Source organism: Chiloscyllium plagiosum, unplaced genomic scaffold, assembly GCF_037043375.1.
Source record: "Chiloscyllium plagiosum isolate Xiang-an unplaced genomic scaffold, Cpla_swu_hap1 HiC_scaffold_13, whole genome shotgun sequence".
Classification (NCBI taxonomy): Eukaryota; Metazoa; Chordata; class Chondrichthyes; order Orectolobiformes; family Hemiscylliidae; genus Chiloscyllium; species Chiloscyllium plagiosum.
In genome coordinates, this window is record NW_028270151.1 from 20,384,430 (window position 1) to 20,404,840 (window position 20,411).

Below are 20,411 nucleotides of genomic sequence, written 5' to 3' on the forward strand. Positions count from 1 at the left end.
GATCAGCCAAGTAATTTTTTTGAAGGTCAGTAGAGATTGTAATCAATTTGGTGCTCATTATGGAGTGTTTTAATGAAATAGCTAGAGCTTATATTAAATCAGTTATCCTACTCTAAACCGAGGACAAATATTTGCCCTGCCAAAGATGCATTATTCGGTCCTTTTAGTAATGAATTCTGTTCTTGCTTTGGCATGGACCAGTAATGAGCAGACTTGCAAACGTTGGGGTAGGTCTGATTTACTGGGTATATCGAAGGATGGAGATATCATATTAGGTGGAATTTTTGGGATGCATTCTTACCACTTTGAGCACCGGCAACTCACGTTCACCAATCACCCGGAGCCAACAAAATGTATCAGGTCGGTTCATCTGCCGTCATTCTGCTTCACGGGTTTCTACGACTACATTCTGAAATAATTTGTGCATTTAAGATAAAATAATTGGTTCGCTTTACTTTCGCAGTGTTGTCCCAAATTGCTTTTTACTGAAGCAGGTACTTGAGCAATTTATTCAAGGTTGTCACGTGGTCATACAGCAATGTATGCACTTCAAGCTCCCACAATTGGTCTTGTGATCAAAACTCAAACCCACTTTTAGAGTTTTGAAATGAAGAATAAGTGTAAATTACGACATTGTGAGAGGTCCCCCGCTCTTCTTTGAAATAATTCTATTGGACCTGAGAAGGAAGGTCGTGGACACGCTGAAATTCTTGTTTAAAATTGAGGCGTTTGTTTTTTCACCTTCTCTACAGCTTTCAGTTCAGACCTTTCCGTTTTGCACTGGCGATGATTTTTGCAATCGAGGAAATAAATAACAATACAGCTCTACTTCCTGGAGTCACACTGGGATACCGCCTGTACGATTCTTGTAAGCTGACCCAGTTATCGCTGAAAGCAGCTATGGCGTTTCTGAACAAACCTGAGGCAAACACGCCCTCTGTTAATTGTAACAACCTTTCCATTGTTTCTGCCATTGTCGCTGATTCTGGATCCACGAAGTCTTTAACAATAGCACCTTCAATGGGTATCTTCAGAATCCCTATGGTAAGATACGATGTTTACTAATTCGGTTATGCGATGTGAATACATTTAGAACAACAAATATGATATGATGTTGTGTGGGTCATTTAGTCTATTGTCAGTGCAAAATTTGGAATTTGTTTATCGCCGTTACATCGCCTTTAAAATGCTCATTCAGAATGGTGAGACTGTCCAGTACAATGACTGTTGATTGCCCTTTGGCTCGGTTTAGCTACAGTTTTATAACGAAGCTATTATTCCTCTTCATCTGAGATAGTGCTTCGAAAGTCTCATTTCAATAACTTGGTGATGAATAGAAGTAACCTATGATAAAGCAAACATTCAAAAATGATTCCAACAATTGGCAATTTTAGATCATTTTTATTCAATCATGAGATGCGGGTTATACTGGCAAAACCAACATTTGTTTCCAGTCCCAAGTTATCCTTGAACTGAGTGGCTTCCAGCAACATCTGCAAGCCAGGTTTACAGTGAATTATATTACATGGATCAAAAACAGAAATTGCTGGAAAGTCTCAGCAGGTCTGGCAACATCTGTGGAGAGAAATCAGTGTTGATGTTTCGGTCCCGTGACCTTTCTTCAGACGATCATATGGAGTAGCATCAGGATAAGTATCAGTAAACGAGATGGGAACGTTTGTTTTACTGTAATCATAGTTTAATGTTCACCGTTATTGGGGCTATCTTTATATTCCACACGCCTTGGATTTAATCGCCACTGGTTACCATGGTGATACGCCGATGATATTTGAATACTGCACTTTCACCTTTTGCTCACACGAAGAGTTTCAACAAGTGCTAAATGAACCTCATCCTAAGTATTTAAACTAACTATTATATCAGAGCTTTACTCAATTTTTAAACAACTTGTCTCATGCTGATATTGCACTCTAAGAACAAGCTGAGATGATATTTGGTCCACAGGTCAAGACGTTACCACAGCACCACAAAAGCCCGACACCGTTTTTCTTTGCATCCGTTTGTCAATACTTTGATGTGTTCTTATCATGAACCATGGTAACTTAATTTACGAGTATCAATTCAGCTGTTACTAATCTTCCTTAAGTGTAAAGTCGATCGCTTTTCAAAACTATGTGCTACCACATTTGTCCGTCTTATTTTTTAACTGAAACCTTAACCCACTTATTGGGAACAGCCCATTGGCGAAATGAATTTACGGTCAGGGATGTTATATTTAATCACATGCTTTTGCTTTTGATGCATGATTTAAAATAAAAAAGAATGACGTTCACAATAATGGACAGGTCAAGCACATCTTTCAAGAGAGAAATTGTAGCTTCAAAAGTGAGCTAATGTCATGTTGACTTCAGCATCGTGATGCGAGACCACATAAGACAATTTTTCATCGAGTCAGGGCAGAAAAACATTCTACAAGAGATAAACTGAGAAAAAAAGAAATTTCATTTCATTAAATACTCTTGTGCTATCAACTCTAATGTAAAGATCAAGGTACAAAATATTAACCCAGAACGTTGTTCCTTGAACTTTCAAAATTAAGGAGTCATGACATTGAAAGGGGAGCAACATAGCATATTAATGTATTGTCTACAAAGCCTACCTCACAGCAAACCACAGCATAAATAGAATGCCAAACGATAGAACGCAAACATTATGTTAACAATTGATATATTTCTAAATTAAACTAAATGTACAGTTACTGGTTTACTATGAATACGTAATTATGCCTGAGAGACAGTAAGCTTAATTTTCCTGCCAGAAGTTCGATTCTGGCAGGAAAATTCTTCAATATTTTACCTCACAAACTTGAATTTGAAAACCAGTAATGTTGAAAATGTTGTTAAAGATTTCAGGGGTTGATTGAAGAGTAATTTAAGTTTTGGTAATGGTCATGCAGAATTACTCATATCCTGTACTTTAATTTTTTTTTCTTTTTCCTCCATTGACTTCCATGTGAAGGCACAAAAGATGAGATCAATAGTGGACATTATGAGACAAAATTAGAAATCGTCCCAGGTCACCTGTAGAGAGAGAGTGTGAATAAGAGAATGTTCATAGGTGTTCTTCATGTTAAATCCTGAGGATTTATTTGAAATATTTGCACTTCTCCACTGATATTTTTGATTTGATATCATGAACAACCACAAATTATAATTGAAGTACAAAGGTTTTTTTTGCTTTATTCATGGCAGGTTAGTTACTTCGCAACTTGTGCATGCCTGAGCAATAGAAAGGAATATCCATCATTTTTTCGAACAATACCAAGTGATTATTATCAGGCAAGAGCACTAGCCCAGCTGGTGAAACATTTTGGATGGACCTGGATTGGGACAGTTAAGAGCGACGATGACTATGGAAACTTCGGAATGCAAGCATTTGAAGACACAGTCCAACAGTTTGGTGTTTGCATAGCCTTTTCTGAGTCGTTTCATATAACATACACGCAAGAGAAGTTACTGAAAACAATTGACACCATAAAAACCTCTTCTGCAAAAGTTGTCGTTGCCTTTGTGGGAAAATCAAACATGCGCATTCTACTAAAAGAAATGATTAGACAAAATGTCAGTGGCATACAATGGATTGGAACTGAATCATGGGTTTCTGCATTGCTTCTTCCTCCAAAGGAAACCAAAAAGATTGCTTCTGGTACAATTGGAGTTGCAATTCGCAAAGTCCATATACCAGGGTTGAGAGAGTTCCTAATGAATGTTCATCCATCCTTGTATCCAGAGAACCTTTTGATCAAAATGTTTTGGGAAAGTTGTTTTGGCTGTACTCTAACTGATGGAAACAAAACAGATTCACAAAAAACTGAATCGGAGCTGAAGAAATGCACAGGAAGAGAAAATTTACAAAATATCCAAAATGAATTTACCGATGTCTTGCAATACAGAGTCACTTACAATGTGTACAAAGCAACTTATGCGATAGCTCATGCACTTCACAACATGGCATCATGTAAAATTGGGTCAGGGCCTTTCTCCAATGGGAGTTGTGCCAATATTTCAAATTTTCAACCATGGCAGGTGAGGAACATTTAACATGGTTTGATCTCTGCATTTACATATATGTCAAAAGTGGTCAAATTCACAGTTGAAATATTGCAACTTATGTTAACAAGTTCTCATTTTGTTTTTGTTTAAAGTTACTATACTATATGAGAACAGTGAATTTCACAACCAAGATCGGAGAAAAAGTTTATTTTGATGAAAATGGAGACCCTGTTGCAACATATGATATTGTAAACTGGCAAACAAATGCCCTCGGTAACATCGACATTGTAAATGTTGGCCTCTATAATGGATCAGCTCGTTTCGGAAAAGAGCTTTCAGTAACAGAATGGGCGATTGTTTGGAGTGGTGGTCAGAAGTCGGTAAGATTTGTGGAAAACCATCCCTTTTAACCAGCCTTATCTTTAAGTTCAGTTTCTTTTCTCTGCAACGGAAAAGCAAACTGATGGTTGTTGTATCAAACAGGTACACTGCCAGTAACTGCCCATTTCCCAACTTGGAATAAAATTGCAACTGATCAAGCACTTTTAAATAGAGAATATCTGCTCACCCATTCAAAAATTGTTTAACTTGATCAATCCAGAATGTAAGATCAGAGAGATATTATATTTCCACTCACTTCAACAGCAGAATTTCCTTGCTCATAACTGATGTAATTAAAAATATGAAAGAAAAATGTGCAAATGAAAAACGAGTTATTCTCATACCTATATGCTAAAATAGCACTGCATGAACAAATGAATGTAGGAACAAAGACATAAAATCTAAACATACTGAAAAGTGGTTGCATAGGTTTGCAAAAAAAAATAAGGGAGTAATGGATACATTAGTTGTATGTCAAGGAACATGATGGTTCAAATTCCTCTTGACCTCAAACACATTTCTGCTGCAATAATGTCAAGCAATGACAGAATGCTGACCAGCCCAACATATATTGTCCCTCATCATCTCCCCTTGATATTCAATTGCACCAGCAACACTGAATCCAACGCTATCTGGGCGTAATATTTACAAGAAGCTCAGTTGGAATGATCATATCCAATCTGTAGCTTCTAGAGCATACCGGATGCTTGGAAAGCTGCGATAGGCATCTCACCGCAGGAATCTCCAAACATAACCACCACCAACAGGACACAGTTCAGGACAGTGATCAAATCCTCCCACTTGCCTCGATGGGTGTAGGTCCAACAGCACTGAAGAAGCTTGACAAACACAGGAAAAAGCAGCACAGTTCATTGGTACCAAGTCCACAAACGTTCCTCTACCACAGATGTTCAGTGGCATCACCTCCAAGATACATTACAGAAATTCTACAATGTTGTTTGGGAAGCACCTTCCAAACTCATGCTTATTTCCACCAAGAAGAACATTGGTAACAAATCCATGCATCACCACCACCTGCAATTTCTTCTGACAGCCTCTCACAATCCTGACTTTGAAATATGTCTCAGTTCCCCCTTATGACAATATAGCAACAACATCGACAGCAAATGAATTTCAATGGTTCAGAAGGGGAGGTCAAAGCCAATTAAAGATGGACAATATATATTGGGCTAGTCAGCAATGATCACATTGCATGAATAAATGAAGAAAAAACATTTTTATTTCTGAATCTGGTTTTCATTTTAACCATTAAATGGTATTACTGAAAATTGCATCTGACTTTATTTAGATATTTCCCTATTTCGTTTTTCAATAAAATGAAGCAAATCCTGGTACATGTGCGGAATGTTACGTGAATAGTCTGTGCAAATATATTTCAAGCACTTTACTGGAACAAGATAAGGTTACAAATGCTGACAGTATTTCAAAAATAACTGTCCTAACAAGGGTCACATAAGTAGGTCTTTTTCTGTTACCAGAGTGAATGTTGTACATTTGCTACATGGAATTACTAACATTTCTTCATCATTGTATTCATATTCCTAATGAGGTACCTAAAGCTGTTTGTTCTGAAAGCTGCCATCAAGGAACAAGAAAAGCAAGAAGAAAAGGACAACCCATTTGCTGTTTTGATTGTGTACAATGTGCACAAGGTGAAATTAGTAACACAACTGGTAAGGATACACCATTGCTAAAGGTATTGTTTCTTAAACTAGATACCTGCATTGCTCAGGTTTAAGATTCCTCGTGTACTGACGAAGTCTTATGTTGCTTTATAGATTCAATTCATTGTGTAAAATGTCCATTGGAATTCAAATCTAATGAAAGACGGGATCAGTGCGTTCCAAAGGAAATTGTGTTTCTTTCCTTTTTTGAGACAATGGGAATCATTTTGGTGACACTGGCGCTGTTTGGAGCCTGCACCACTGTTGGTGTATACACAATATTCTACATCTACCGACACACTCCAATTGTAAAAGCTAATAACTCTGAGTTAAGCTTCCTTCTTCTTTTTGCCTTGGTACTCTGTTTTTTGTGTTCAATTACATTCATTGGGACACCTTCAGTTTGGTCCTGTATGCTCTGCCACGTAGCGTTTGGTATTAGTTTTGTTCTTTGCATTTCTTGTGTATTGAGTAAAACAATTGTTGTGGTGATGGCGTTCAAAGCAACATTTCCTAGCAATAATATGATGAAGTGGTTTGGACCAAGACAGCAACGGCTGACGGTTTACATCCTCACACTGGTGCAATGTGCAATATGTACTACCTGGTTAATTGCATTTCCACCTTATCCATTGAAAAGCACTAGTTACTCTCCTGAGATAATCATGTTTGAATGCAATGTAGGATCTTCGTTAGCCTTCTACAGTGTACTCGGTTATATTGGATTTCTATCCTGTGCATGTTTTGTGGTAGCTTTTCTGGCTCGACAACTTCCAGATAACTTCAATGAAGCGAAACACATAACGTTTAGCATGCTTATCTTTTGTGCAGTTTGGATAACTTTCATTCCAGCTTACATAAGTTCACCAGGTAAATATGCTGTGGCAGTTGAAGTATTTGCTATTTTGGCTTCCAGCTTTGGTCTGCTTATTTGCATTTTTGTTCCAAAATGTTATATTATTCTGTTGAAGAAAGAAAACAATACAAAGAGGAACATGATGGGCTCAGTGACTTCCAATAAAAGCTTTGAGAATGTTCAGAAATGAAACACAGAACACAGATTATTGTCATAATGAGAGTGCATGGCTATTGCATGTGAAGAGCCATAAAGCAGAATAGTACACCAGGACTCATTTCACATAATCGAACAAAGCCACAATAATCTGTAATACCTGTAATTTTGAAGTTCAGCTGATAAGTTTGACTGTTTTATACATCTGCCCCACGTTTCATTTACATGAAACCTCAGGGCAGAGTAACTTTAATTATCCAACATTCAATGATCCGAATTTTGGATTATCCAAACAATATTGCAAGGTCCTGATTCTTGGCTAAACTGTTTTATCTGACATTCGATTATCTGGCATTAGATTATCCAAACAAAGTAGTCCCTACCTGTGTCCTTCGGATAATCAATGTTCCTCTAGTAATTAGAATAGAAAATGGTGTATAACCTATATTTATTGAAAGATGGATCAAAGTTACTTTTTGTTTCTTCATTGTGACTTGAATTTCTTTATTGCATGGAGATTCTATTTGAAACTAGCTTTACCTATGAATAAACATTCAGTTCTGAAACTTGGCCGATTCAAATGTCCAAATAGATTGCTCACATCGTTTTCACAAAGCACTTTAATAAAAATTCCATCACTGTGCTAAATTGACTTTGAAGTGGGTCACTGGTGGGAGGGTGGGATGATGATGGTGGAATGGGGAAGGTTTTGGAAACTTTGAGTTTACCATATTGGCGGTAATGTGGAAAACTCAATATTTGGCCTTTTGCAGAATTAGTTTTCTATTCATATTCCAAAGGAACTCACAAATAATAATCTTCTCCCATTCTTAATGAGGGCATATCTGTAATATGCACTCACTAACCAGTAGGCTTTTTACACTTATTTAAACGATATGTACCATATGTTTACTCTTAACATATTTGAGTATCTTCTTGCTGAGATGCTGTAATTCATTGCTGTATTGTACATTAGTCATATTCAACACCTAATTTACCAATCATTCCTGAAATTGTTTTTTTTTTAATATGGACCATCACACATAGCACACATAGTCTTCTATCTTGATTGAAACCGATAGAAATTGGTGTTTTCAACATATTTATCGATTTTTTTTTGTGCACATTATTGACCATATATCCATGGATATGAATACTTTCTTGCTAAATAACTATGTCAGACGTATTGGTGTTCATCATGAGCAAAATTACAGAAACCATTATGGATGATTAAATATTTGATGAGGAGTAAAATTTTTAATGGCGAATGGAGGTGCTTAATTAACTTACTCAGTTCAAATGAACTGAATTCTGAATGTGGGAGAAGTCAATAATCCTGGATGAGACAGCTGCAGACCTGTCTTATATCACACTTTTGGAAGAGGTGACTGGTCCAGGAGGAAAGGTGACCTGTCCTTGAAGGATTGCCAGCCCTTGGATTGAGGGACGGTATATTGGGAACTGGTCTGTGGGAATGTTTCCGTGTCTTATGATCCACCAGCATGAAATTAGATTGTCCTCTTCCATGTAGCCATCATTGCCTCACTTTGGCTGTCAGTTTTCTAGGCAGCACAGGAAAGCCTGCCATTCATAACTGGGATTGGTAGACAGGGAAGAATACCAACTAAACCTTATTACTATATTTGAGTCTCACACTGCTTCCTAGGCAGTTTGGCTACCAGACTTCTGAAAAATCATGTTTCATGAATTTATCAGACATCTGAAAGAATGGAACAAGTAGGGCAAAAAAAGGAGAAATACTCAATGTGCTACATGTGAATTCACAAAATGTATTAAGTGGGCTGACATAAAAAAGGGTTACTACACAAAATATGAGCTCATTATGTTTGAACTCATATGTTAATATGAATAATGATTGGATTACTAACAGGAGTCATGAAGGTTGGTATTCTCCAGGTTAGAAAATTGTAACGAATACGATGCAGCAGAGCTGGTGCTACAGAGTCATAGAGACATACAGCATGGAAACAGACCCTTAAGTCCAACTTGCCCATGCCGAACAGATATCACAACCCAACCTAGTCCCACCTGCCAGCACTCAGCCCATATCCCTCCAAACGCTTCCTATTCATATACCCATCCAAATGCCTCTTAAATGTTGCAATTGTACCAACCTCTGCCACTTCCTCTGGCAGCTAATTCCATACATGTACCACCCCCTGCGTGAAATATTTGCCCCATAGGTCTCTTTTATACCTTTCCTCTCTCATCCTAAGCCTATGCCCTCTAGTTCTGGACCCACCGAACCCAGGGAAAAGACTTTCCCTATTTACCCGATCCATGCCGCTCATAATTTTGTAAACCTTTATAAGGTAACCCCTCAGCCACCGACATTCCAGGAAAAACACCCCCAGCCTGTTCAGCCTCTCCCTATAGCTCAAATTCTCCAACCCTCCAAATCTTTTCTGAACCCTTTCAAGTTTCACAACATCTTTCTGATAGGAAGGAGACCTATCAGAATTGCACACAATATTCCAACGGTGGCCTAACCAATATCCTGTACAGCCACAACATGACCTCCCAACTCTTGTACTCAATAACCTGACCAATAAAGGAAAGCATACCAAACGCCTTCTTCACTCTCCTATCTACCTACGACTCCACTTTCAAGGAGCTATGAACCTGCACTCCAAGATCTCTTTGTTCAGCAACACTCCCTCGGACCTTACCATTAAGTATATAAGTCCTGCTAAGATTTGCTTTCCCAAAATGCAGCACCTCGCATTTATCTGAATTAAACTCCACCTGCCACTTCTCGGCCCATTGGCCCATCTGGTCAAGATCCTGTTGTAATCTGGGGTAGCCCTCTTTGCTTTCCACTAAACCTCCAATTTTTGTATCATCGGCAAATTTACTAACTGTACCTCTTATGCTCGCATCCAAATCATTTATGTAAATGACAACAAGTAGAGGACCCAGCAACGATCCTTCTGACACTCCACTGGTCACAGACCTCCAGTCTGAAAAACAAACCTCCACCACCACCACCCTCTGTCTTCTACCTTTGAGCCAGTTCTGTATACAATTGGCTAGTTCTCCCTGTATTCCATGAGATCTAACCTTGCTAATCAGTCTCCCATGGGGAACCTTGTCAAATGTCTTAATGAAGTCCATACAGATCACATCTACCACTCTGCCCTCATCAATCCTCTTTGTTACTTCCTCAAAAAAACTCAATCAAGTTTGTGAGATATTATTTCCCACGCACAAAGCCATGTTGACTATCCCTAATCAGTCCTTGCCTTTCCAAATACATGTACATCCTGCCCCTCAGGATTCCCTCCAACAACTTGCCCACCACTGATGTCAAGCTCACTGGTCTATAGTTCCCTGGCTTGTCCTTACCACCCTTCTTCAACAGTGGCACCACGTTAGCCAAACTCCAGTCATCCGGCACCTCACCTGTGTCTATCGATGATACAAGTATCTCAGCAAGAGGCCCAGCAATCACTTCTCTGGCTTCCCACAGAGTTCTAGGGTACACCTGATCACCTCTTTGGGATTTATCCACTTTTATGCATTTCAAGACATCCAGCACTTCCTCCTCATAATATGGACATTTTGCAAGATGTCACCATCTATTTCCCTACAGTCTATGTCTTCCATATCCTTTTCCACAGTAAATACTGATACAAAATACTCATTCAGTATCTTCCCCATTTTCTGCGGCGCCACACAAAGGCCACCTTGCTGATCTTTGAGGGGCCCTATTCTCTCCTTAGTTACCCTTTTGTCCTTAATATATTTGTAAAACCTCTTTGGATTCTCCTTAACTCTATTTGCCAAAGCTATCTTAGGTCCCTTTTTTGCCCTCCTGATGTCCCTCTTAAGTATACTCCTACTTCCTTTATACTCTTATAAGGATTCACTCGATCTATCCTCTCTATACCTTACATATTCTTCCTTCTTTTTCTTAACCAAACACTCAATTTCGTTCGTCATCCCTATACCTACCAGCCTTTCCTTTCACCCTAACAGGATATACTTTCTTTGGATTCTTGTTATCTCATTTCTGAAGGCTTCCCATTTTCCAGCCGTCCTTTTACCTGTGAACATCTGCCCCCAATCAGCTTTCGCAAGTTCTTGCCTAATACCGTCAAAATTGGCCTTTCTCCAATTTAGAACTTCAACTTTTAGATCTGGTCTATCCTTGTCCATCATTATTTTAAATCTAATAGAATTATGGCCGTTGGCCCCAAAGTGCTCCCCCACTGACACCTCAGTCACCTGCACTGCCTTTTTTCCCCAAGAGTAGGTCAAGTTTTGCACCTTCTCTAGTTGGTACATCCACATACTGAATCAGAAATTTGTCTTGTTCACACTTAACAAATTCCTTTCCATCTAAATTCTTAACACTATGGCAGTCCCAGTCTATGTTTGGAAAGTTAAAATCCCCTACCATAGCCACCCTATTTTTCTTACAGATAGCTGAGATCTCCTTACAAGTTTGTTTCTCAATTTCCCTCTGACTATTAGGGGGTCTACAATACAATCCCAATAAGGTTATCATCCCTTTCTTATTTCTCAGTTCCACCCAAATATTCCTGGATGTATTTCCAGGAATATCCTCCCTCAGCACAGATGTAGTGCTATCCCTTATCAAAAATGCCACCACCACCCTCCTCTCTTACCTCCCTTTCTATCCTTCCTGTAACATTTTTATCCTGGAACATTAAGCTGCCAGTCCCGCCCATCCCTGAGCCATGTTTCTGTAATTGCTATGATATCCCAATCCCATGTTCCTAACCATGCCCTGAGTTCATGTGCCTTCCCTGTTAGGCCCCTTGCACTGAAATAAATGCAGTTTAATTTATTAGTCCTACCTTGTTCCTGCCTGACCTGACTGTTTGACTCCCTTCTGCACCAGTCTCAGATTGATCTCTTTCCTCACTATCTCCCATGGTCCCACCAACCCACCCCCCCCACTCCCCACCCATCCCCCCCCCCCCACACCCACCAGCTTACTTGTTTAAATCCTCCCGAGCAGCTCGAGCAAATCTCCCTGCCAGTATATTAGTTCCCTTCCAATTTAACTGCAATCCGTCCTTCTTGTACAGGTCACTTCTACCCCAAAAGAGATTCCAATGATCCAAAAATGTGAATCCTTCCCCCACACACCCGCTCTTCAGCCATGCATTCATCTGCTCTATCCTCCTATTCCTGCCCTCACTAGATCGTAGCATTGGGAGTAATCCAGATATTTCTACTCTCAAGAACCTGCTTTTTAAATTTCTTCCTAGCTCTCTGTAATGTCCCTTCATGCTACTTATAATATGCATTATACCTCGCTTGAACGGACAGAGTACTTTGTAGACACATTTTCTGACGGTAGATGGACAGGAAAACACTTTTGATGCATATAATGTTTGGAGAAAATATCTACAAAGGGATGTATGTAGGTTAAGTGATTGGACAAAAATGTCAGGTAGAGTCTGTTTTGGAGTTGTTTAACCTCAGTCCCTTTGATCGGATGGATAAAATAATACAATATTAGTTCAAAAATAACATGGTTCCTATTTTAGGAGAAGTTGAGGAAGAACATCTTCCTCCAAGGACCATTATCTTTAGAATTCTCTTTCCGAGGCAGCAGTACAAGTTGAATCATTGAATATATTCAAGGGCATATTAAATATATTTCCAATCCACAAATAAGTCAAGGGTTATGAGGAGAAAGGCGGGAAGTGCTGTGTAGAGTCAATAGTCTGATCGTCCATTATCTTACTAAATGATGGAGTAGGATCACGGTAGCCTAGTAAAAGAGAGGACAACAACATGAGCAACAGAGTTGAAGGGAAGATAGTCAGCAATTAATGGCATGGGACTAACTGCACAGGAGGCAAGGCTGAAGAGTTTTTGGTTCAATGTTGTACCTTCCATACCCAGTTGAGTGCCTAGTTTCTACACCATCAGGAAAACCATGTCACAGCACTTTTTTCAAATTGACCAACCAAAGCATTTACATCAAATTTCATGTGGAATTTGGCAAAAACATTTAACTACACAATACATATAATGGCTAGATTCTTTCTCCCATTTTTGGATCCAACAAATTTTAATGTATCTTAGTGGGCTGTCTGCACTCAACACCAACCCTCATTGCTACTTTAGTCCAAAGATGGCCAATTGTTTGAATTCTAGAAATGTGTTAAGATTGAGGAAGGTGGCATTTGATGGAGGGCAGCCTTGAGAAGCTCAAATAAAATTGAAACCATGGAAAACCTGTCCAGTGGCGAGAGCTATACTCAACACAAAGATCTTGGAGGCAAAATATAGTATCACTAGTTCTACAGAACGCTGATTGCAGTCCCACAATCTTCAGCCGTTTTAACAAGGAAAAGTCTTCATCAGAAAATCAGAAGTGTAATGATGACACTGTGTTCAGCCTCATTTTCAATGACTCAGATAATACAGCAATTCCTGCCCAGATGCAGAAAAGCCATGGATTGCTTTCAGGCTTGGGATGGTTAAGAGGTAATTAACGTGCAAGTTACACAAGTACCAAACAGTAATCATCTTCAACAAAACAAAACTTAATCATCACTCCTTATCTTTAATTTATGTTATTATTAATAAATTCTCCACTTCCAACATCCTGCGTGATTCCATTGGCCTGGAGATGTCATAGAAATATTGTGCTTGCAAAGGCTTGATTTTCTCAGTGGAAGAATATGCTTCTTGATTTCTCCAAGTCTTTTCACTGGCTGTGGGACACAATTGCGTAGGCTGCTAAGCCAAGCTCACTTTGCTGGGCAGTGCAACTCCAACAGCACGTCAACAAAATCGTGGACCAAAGCAGCTCACTTGATCAAAATATGAATCACATTAAACCTGAACTTCAATTTCAGTAGTGCACCATGCCAGCAGTGTATAATCTACAAGATTACAGAGAATGGTTACCACAAAGAAGGAGGCCATTCAACCTGCTGAATCTGTACCTGCCCATTAAAGGAGAAAATGTGCTTGCTTACTTCTTCACCCTTGTCCCTTAATTTTGAGGTGCTTATCTAATTTCCTTTGAAAGCAACAAATGTATTTGCTACCATGACGGTATTACTGACTCCATTCAAGATTATAACTACTCACACCATAAGCATTTACTTTCCTGATGCACCATTCAGTATTTTGGAAACGTTGTTCTTACTTTGCTGTTGATAATTCACAAATGTAGAGGTTTGTCTGACAGTGCAGGATGTCTGTGGCTTCATCATAAGGAGCACAGTGTTTTAAGAGAGTGATTCACCACCAACTTGTCAAGGAAAATCTCTGATCATGAAGTAATGATTGCTTTGCCAATAATACCCACATGCCAGATATTAATAAAAGGTACATCCAAACACTGCACCAATTATATTCTAGCATTTCCAAGTAATCATGGAATAATGCATTTTTGAGGAAAGCTACTTGGATGAATGTACCCGATCTGTCTTTTTAGATCGGGTACATGCTCCTTTTCTGATGACAATGAAATGTTCTCCACTTCAAGTACTTATCCAATTCTATTGTGAGTCTTATTGTTGAAATTGTTATACCACCACTTCAGGCAGATCATTCCTTATCATTCAGTCACTTTGTTCAAAATAAATGCTTCTACTTGTTTTAATGCTTGTCTGAAAGTATGTCCTCTGAGTACAAACTATTCTGTTACTGGAAATATTTTGTACAATTTATTTACTTAAGTCTCTGTATGATTTTGGTCTCTTTACATAAATCTCATTCAGCCTTCTCTGCTTAAAGGAGGAAAATTCTTCAGTCACGTCTCCAAATTGTGAAGTCTAACATCCCCGTTTCTCATTGTAACTAATTCTCCTATAGCCACATTAAGGCTTGAAGATTTACACAAGTGTGTGACAAATTTGTCGAGCTATATCCATTTGTTGTGTGGTGTGATTCAACATACCATTTGAAATATAATGTTTAGAGGATGCTTCAATCCAGAATTGCTTTGTGGAAGTTTCAATTCAGCTCAATGCAAGTGGAAGCATTTTAAAGGCTATTTAGGTTAGTTCAGAAATCACTGCACAGACATTCAAAGCAGAAAGACATGAAATAAAAGTCAGTAAATATGGGAAAGAGAAATATGGTCTCAATTTATGTGTGTAAGGAAATTAACTATATTTTTGAGAAGGTGGCTACAAGACACAAGGTGAAGACATAGTGAAAGGTCAAAAACAGTTGGAAGACTGTGCTGTCCATCCAATCTCTAGAGTATGAAAGCTGGTCTTTCAGTCCATACCGAGTGTCTGAACACACTTTCACCCTGACCCATACTCGGTATCTTGTCCCTGTAACTGTGCATTTCCTGTGGCCTATCAACCTAGCTTGTACATCCCTGCAGTTCTGAAGATGCATGGCTTGCCTGAAACGTCAACTCTACTTTCTCTCCACAGTTGCTGCAAGATCTGCCGTGCTTTTCCAACAATTTGTTTTCATGGATTTTGAGTGATTTGGAGGAAACTTGCCATCACGGCACAATTTCTTCTCATAGTCTCATATTTGCACTATTTTTGATATAGTCCACATTTTCATTTGAATTTGATTCTCTACTGTATTGCAAAAACTGCAATTGTTATACCGGCTGTTTTTCAGTCATGTTTCACCATCCGGTTATTATGAATGAAAAGATGTGTACTGTACCTTTAAGAGAGAGAGGTAGCGATCAAGGACTAACTGAAAGCATAGCATGTCCTGAACAAGGTAAAAATGTAACACTTGATTGAAACAAATAGCTGGAGTGTGTTGCCATGGAACACAAACAAATTCAAATTCGACCAATCAGTTTAAATTATGCCCCAGATACCAAAATCCAATTGAATTTGAATTTAGTGTTTTGATTACATCAAACCAATGAAAGAATCTGATATTTTGGGGTATAAAGCTAGATGTTTTGAACAATTAGAGGGAGAATTGCCAAGAAAACCAACAAGTAGGGACTGTTAGCCAAATAGCGCTCTGAAATGTATCTGTCCGAAAGAAAAGTTGGTCAGCAGAAGAAGAAGAGATGACCCAGGAAAACACAGATGAAAATCAATGAAACTGACTGATGTTGAAACGTGATTTTGTTTTGTAAATCATAATCGGGATTTTGTTAAATCAGACTAGTATTATAGAGTGACAGGTAAAAGTTAGATTGAAGAGAAAGAAGTTGTAAATAGCTATGGTTTTAATGTTCTCTGTTGATTTTAAAGAATTGAATGGTTAATTTGTTACTTTAAATAGTGAAATCTGGGATAGTTCTTTGCCTCTCGAAATTTAACAGATTAAGGTGCAGATGAGCTTCTCTCTGTGTCAGGTATAAATTAGCAGAGTGGTTTACCCCATGCCGTAACATAGTGAACATAAACTATCAATCATCCCATCCACTATGACCATGCAAAACAATTTGGGTAGTTCCATAATGCTGACCAAAGAACACTAAAGAAATAGAAATATATTTCCAAGTCAGGATTGTGGGTTGTTTGGAGACATTTTGCTTACTGTTCTCATGCATCTGATGACCCTGTGCTTCTGGATAGTAGGTGTCATAAATTTGGAAGGTGCTGTTTAAAAAGCCGTGATGAATTTTGCAGTTCACCTTGAAAACGCTATTGATTATTGGCAGTGGAGGAAGAGAATATATGGGAATATGGTGACAATCAAATCAAACGGTTTGTTCTGGGTGGTGTCAAGATACTTGAGGGTTGCTTGAGCCGCACCCATCCGAGCAAGTGGGAGAATTCTAGGATATTCCTGATTTATAGGGCTTTTGCCCAAAACATCGATTTTCCTGCTCCTTGGATGCTGCCTGACCTACTGTGCTTTTCCAGCACCACTCTAAACTTCCTGTTCATATTCCCATCCAGGTGCCTTTTTAATGTTGCAATTCTACCAGCCTCTCCCACTTCCTCGAGTAGCTTATTCTATACACACACCACCATCTGAGTGAAAAAGTTGCCCCTGAGGTCCCTTTTTAATCTTTCCCCTCTCACCTTTATCCCCCATGGCCCATAGCTTTGTATTTCCCTACACTGGGGAAAAGACTTTGACTATTCACCCCATCCTTGCTCCTGATGGTATTATAAACTTTTATATGGTCACCCCGAAGCCTCTGATGCTCTAAAGAAAGTAGCCTTCGGATCTTGAGCTTCTTCCTATTGCTCAAACACTGAAACAATGGAAACATTTTTTGTCAAACTTTTCTGAACCCTTTGATGTTTCACAATATCTTTCTTATAACAAGGAGTCCAGAAGTGAACACATACATGGTATTCCAAACTTGGACTCACAAATGACCAATGCAGCTGCAATGTGACCTCCCAACTCCTACACTCAAAGCATTGTCCAATTAAGGCAATTGTACCAAGTGCCTTCTTGACTACCCAGTCTAACTGCGACTCCATTTTCAAGGAACTATGAACCTGCACTCCAAGGTACATTTGTTCAGCAACACTAACCAGGAGCTTCCAATCAAGTATATAAGTTACTCCCTAACAAAGTGTAGCACCTCACATTTATTGAGATTAAACTTCATCTGCCACTCCTTGGCCCATTGACCAATCAGATCAAGGTCCCCTTGCATTCTGAGGTAATGCTCTTTGCTCTCCACTACACCACCAAGTTTGGAGGCATCTGCAAACTTACTAACCATATGTCCGATATTCACATGCAAATCATTTATATAGATGACAGAAAGCAGTGGATCCAACATGAGTCCCTGTGGTGCCCAGGCCAAAAAGCAACCCGCCACCACCAGCCTCTGCCTTCTACCTGCAAGTCAATTTTGTTTCCAAATGGCTGGTTCTCCCTATGTTCAATGTCATCCAGCGTTATTGAACAGTCTACCTTGTCAAAAACTTACTGAAATCCATTTCGACAACATCCAATGCTTTGCTTTCATCAATTCTCTTTGTCACTACTTCAGTTCTTTAAAAAATGCAATCAACTTTGTGAGGCACAATTTCCCACTCATAAAGCCATGGTAACTAACCCTAATCAGTCCTAGCCTTTCCAAATCCATAGAATTCCTTTCCATCAAAATTTCCTCCAACAAATTGTCCACCACTGATGTCAGGCTCACTGGTCTACAGTGCCTGGTTATTCCTTACCATCTTTCTTAAATGCAGTCATAAAGTCATTCTTCTTAAGTGCTTATGTCGGTGCCTAAAGAAATTACAATGGTTCTGGCAGCATCTGTCATGTGCAGACTGACTGTTTAGAACTTCAGTTTGTAAACTCATGACCTGACATTTTTCCATTTTACCAATGCTATCAAGCCAGGCATTGACTATATTTCAACGAAGAATGTAACAGGTCATATGCAAAGCAATTAACAGTTATATCTAAAAATGAGGTGCCAAACTACAAGCTTACATGCAAAACAGTAGAAGTAGCATGAAATTGTAAGTGTTACGTGAGCCACATTCAACGGTGTTGCCATGTAGCCAGTAGACAATTGAACAAATGAGAGGGCGAAACACTCTCCAAGTATTCCCATCCACAATGATGGAAATAATCAGTACAACAATTTAGAAGTCAGTTAATTGCAAACTTCCTCATACTTGACAATTGTCACCCCATCCGTGTAGTTATTAGCATTAGCAAAGGGATTGAATGTATTGTCGACAGTGTCACCAACTGGCATTTACACAGCAATAATCTCCTCATGGATGCTCAGTTTAGATTTTCCCAGAGCCATTTAGCAACCAACTTCATGAAAACCTTGGTCCAAGCATGGATACAAGAGCTGAACTCCAGAAGTGGGGTGAATATGACTGCTCTTGATGACAAAGCAACAACCTGTGGCATCCACAACGCTGAACAAAATTACAGTCAGTGCGAATTGGGAAGATGATGCTCTGTGATTGAAGTCTTATAAAGCACAAATGAAGATGCTCGTGGTGTTGGATATTAATCATCTCAATGCCAGGAGATCAGTGCAGAAATAACATCAGGTAGTGTCCTAGGCCCAATCATCTTCATCTAGTTTATCATTGACTGTTGATTGCACAATGCGCAGCACCACCTACAATTCATCAGGTGCTGAAAAACCTCAAGCTGAAATACAGCAAGACCTGGTCAACATGAAGGCTTGTATTAGCGAAAGGGCAAGTAAAACTGATGCCACATAAGTCCAAGACAACAGTCATCTCCATCAAGAAACAATCCAATCATTTCTCTTTGACACTTATTAGCCTGAATCACAATCAATAGCCTGAAGCATATCATTGACCAGAAATCAAAATGAGTCATACATGTCAGTAACGTGACCACACAAGCAGGTTAGTAGCTTGTAATTTTCTGGTAAGTAACTCATCTTCTCTGTACAACAGCTGTCATAGCAGCGTGGAGTCACAACTCAGGAGTGTCATGTGATATTCTCCACATGCCTACGTTATTGAAGCTCCAGGAACATTCAAATGTTTTGACACTACCCAGGACAAAACAACTTGTTTCATATCAATTGAAAAGAATAAAGCTGAACCATATCTGGATAATTTCTGGAAGCTGAAGTCCCTTTTTCATGCTTGACTAGAGTTGAATAAAATATAATGGTTCGGAAGCAATGAAGAATTCAGGGCTCTTTGCTTTTGAAGCAACAATAGCATCTAATCGTTACTAATTGTTGGAGAGACATAGTAAAGCAGGAACAATTAGAAATGCAGTTAGCAGGATTTCATTCCATGCAGGTACATCCCAAATGATTCTTAGCCATCACATTAACCACTTGGCCTTTATCATAGATTAGCGGCCAGCTTGATTGACACTCTATCCACCACATCCAGCATGTACTTCCTTAACTTCTGGTCATAGAGTCACAAAATCGTAGAGATGTACAGCATGGACCCTTTGGTCCAACCCGTCCATGTCAACCAGATATCCCAACCCAATCTAGTCCCACCTGCCAGCATCTGGCCCATATCCCTCCAGATTCTTCCTATTCATACACCCATCCAAATGCTTCTTAAATGTTGCAATTGTACCAGCCTCCACCACTTCCTCTGGCAGCTCATTCCATATGCGTAACAACCTCTGTGTGAAAAAGTTGCCCCTTAGATCTCTTTTATATCTGTCCCCTCTCACCCTAAATCTATGCCCTCTAGTCCTGGCTCCACGACCCCAAGGAAAAGACTTTGCCTATTTATCCTATCCATGCCCCTCATGATTTTGTAAACCTCTATAAAGTCACCCCTCAGCCTCCAACGTTCCAGGGAAAACAGCCCCAGCCTGTTCAGCCTCTCCCAATAGCTCAAATTCTCCAAACTTGGCAACATCCTTGTAAATCTTTTCTAAACCCTTTCAAGTTTCACAACATATTACCAGTAG

General features: G+C 39.2%; 1 protein-coding gene across 1 annotated transcript; it reads left to right on the forward strand.

The window, feature by feature from the left end:
- Nucleotides 1–786: 786 nt before the first annotated feature.
- On the forward strand, nt 787–7,665 carry LOC122556153 (extracellular calcium-sensing receptor-like). The gene is made up of 5 exons (XM_087993218.1): nt 787–1,044; nt 3,213–4,046; nt 4,166–4,393; nt 5,965–6,088; nt 6,194–7,665. Exons 1-5 carry the CDS (start codon nt 787–789, stop codon nt 7,123–7,125), a joined length of 2,376 nt encoding a protein of 791 aa, XP_087849344.1. The 3' UTR covers nt 7,126–7,665.
- The last annotated feature ends 12,746 nt before the right edge of the window (nt 7,666–20,411 follow it).

Excerpts from the sequence above, each read along its gene's own strand:
- LOC122556153 (XM_087993218.1), top strand. The coding sequence starts at position 787 with ATGATTTTTGCAATCGAGGAAATAAATAACAATACAGCTCTACTTCCT. Across the intron at positions 1,045-3,212 it reads GTATCTTCAGAATCCCTATG|GTTAGTTACTTCGCAACTTG; the intron begins GTAAGATACGAT and ends TATTCATGGCAG. Across the intron at positions 4,047-4,165 it reads CAAATTTTCAACCATGGCAG|TTACTATACTATATGAGAAC; the intron begins GTGAGGAACATT and ends TTTTGTTTAAAG.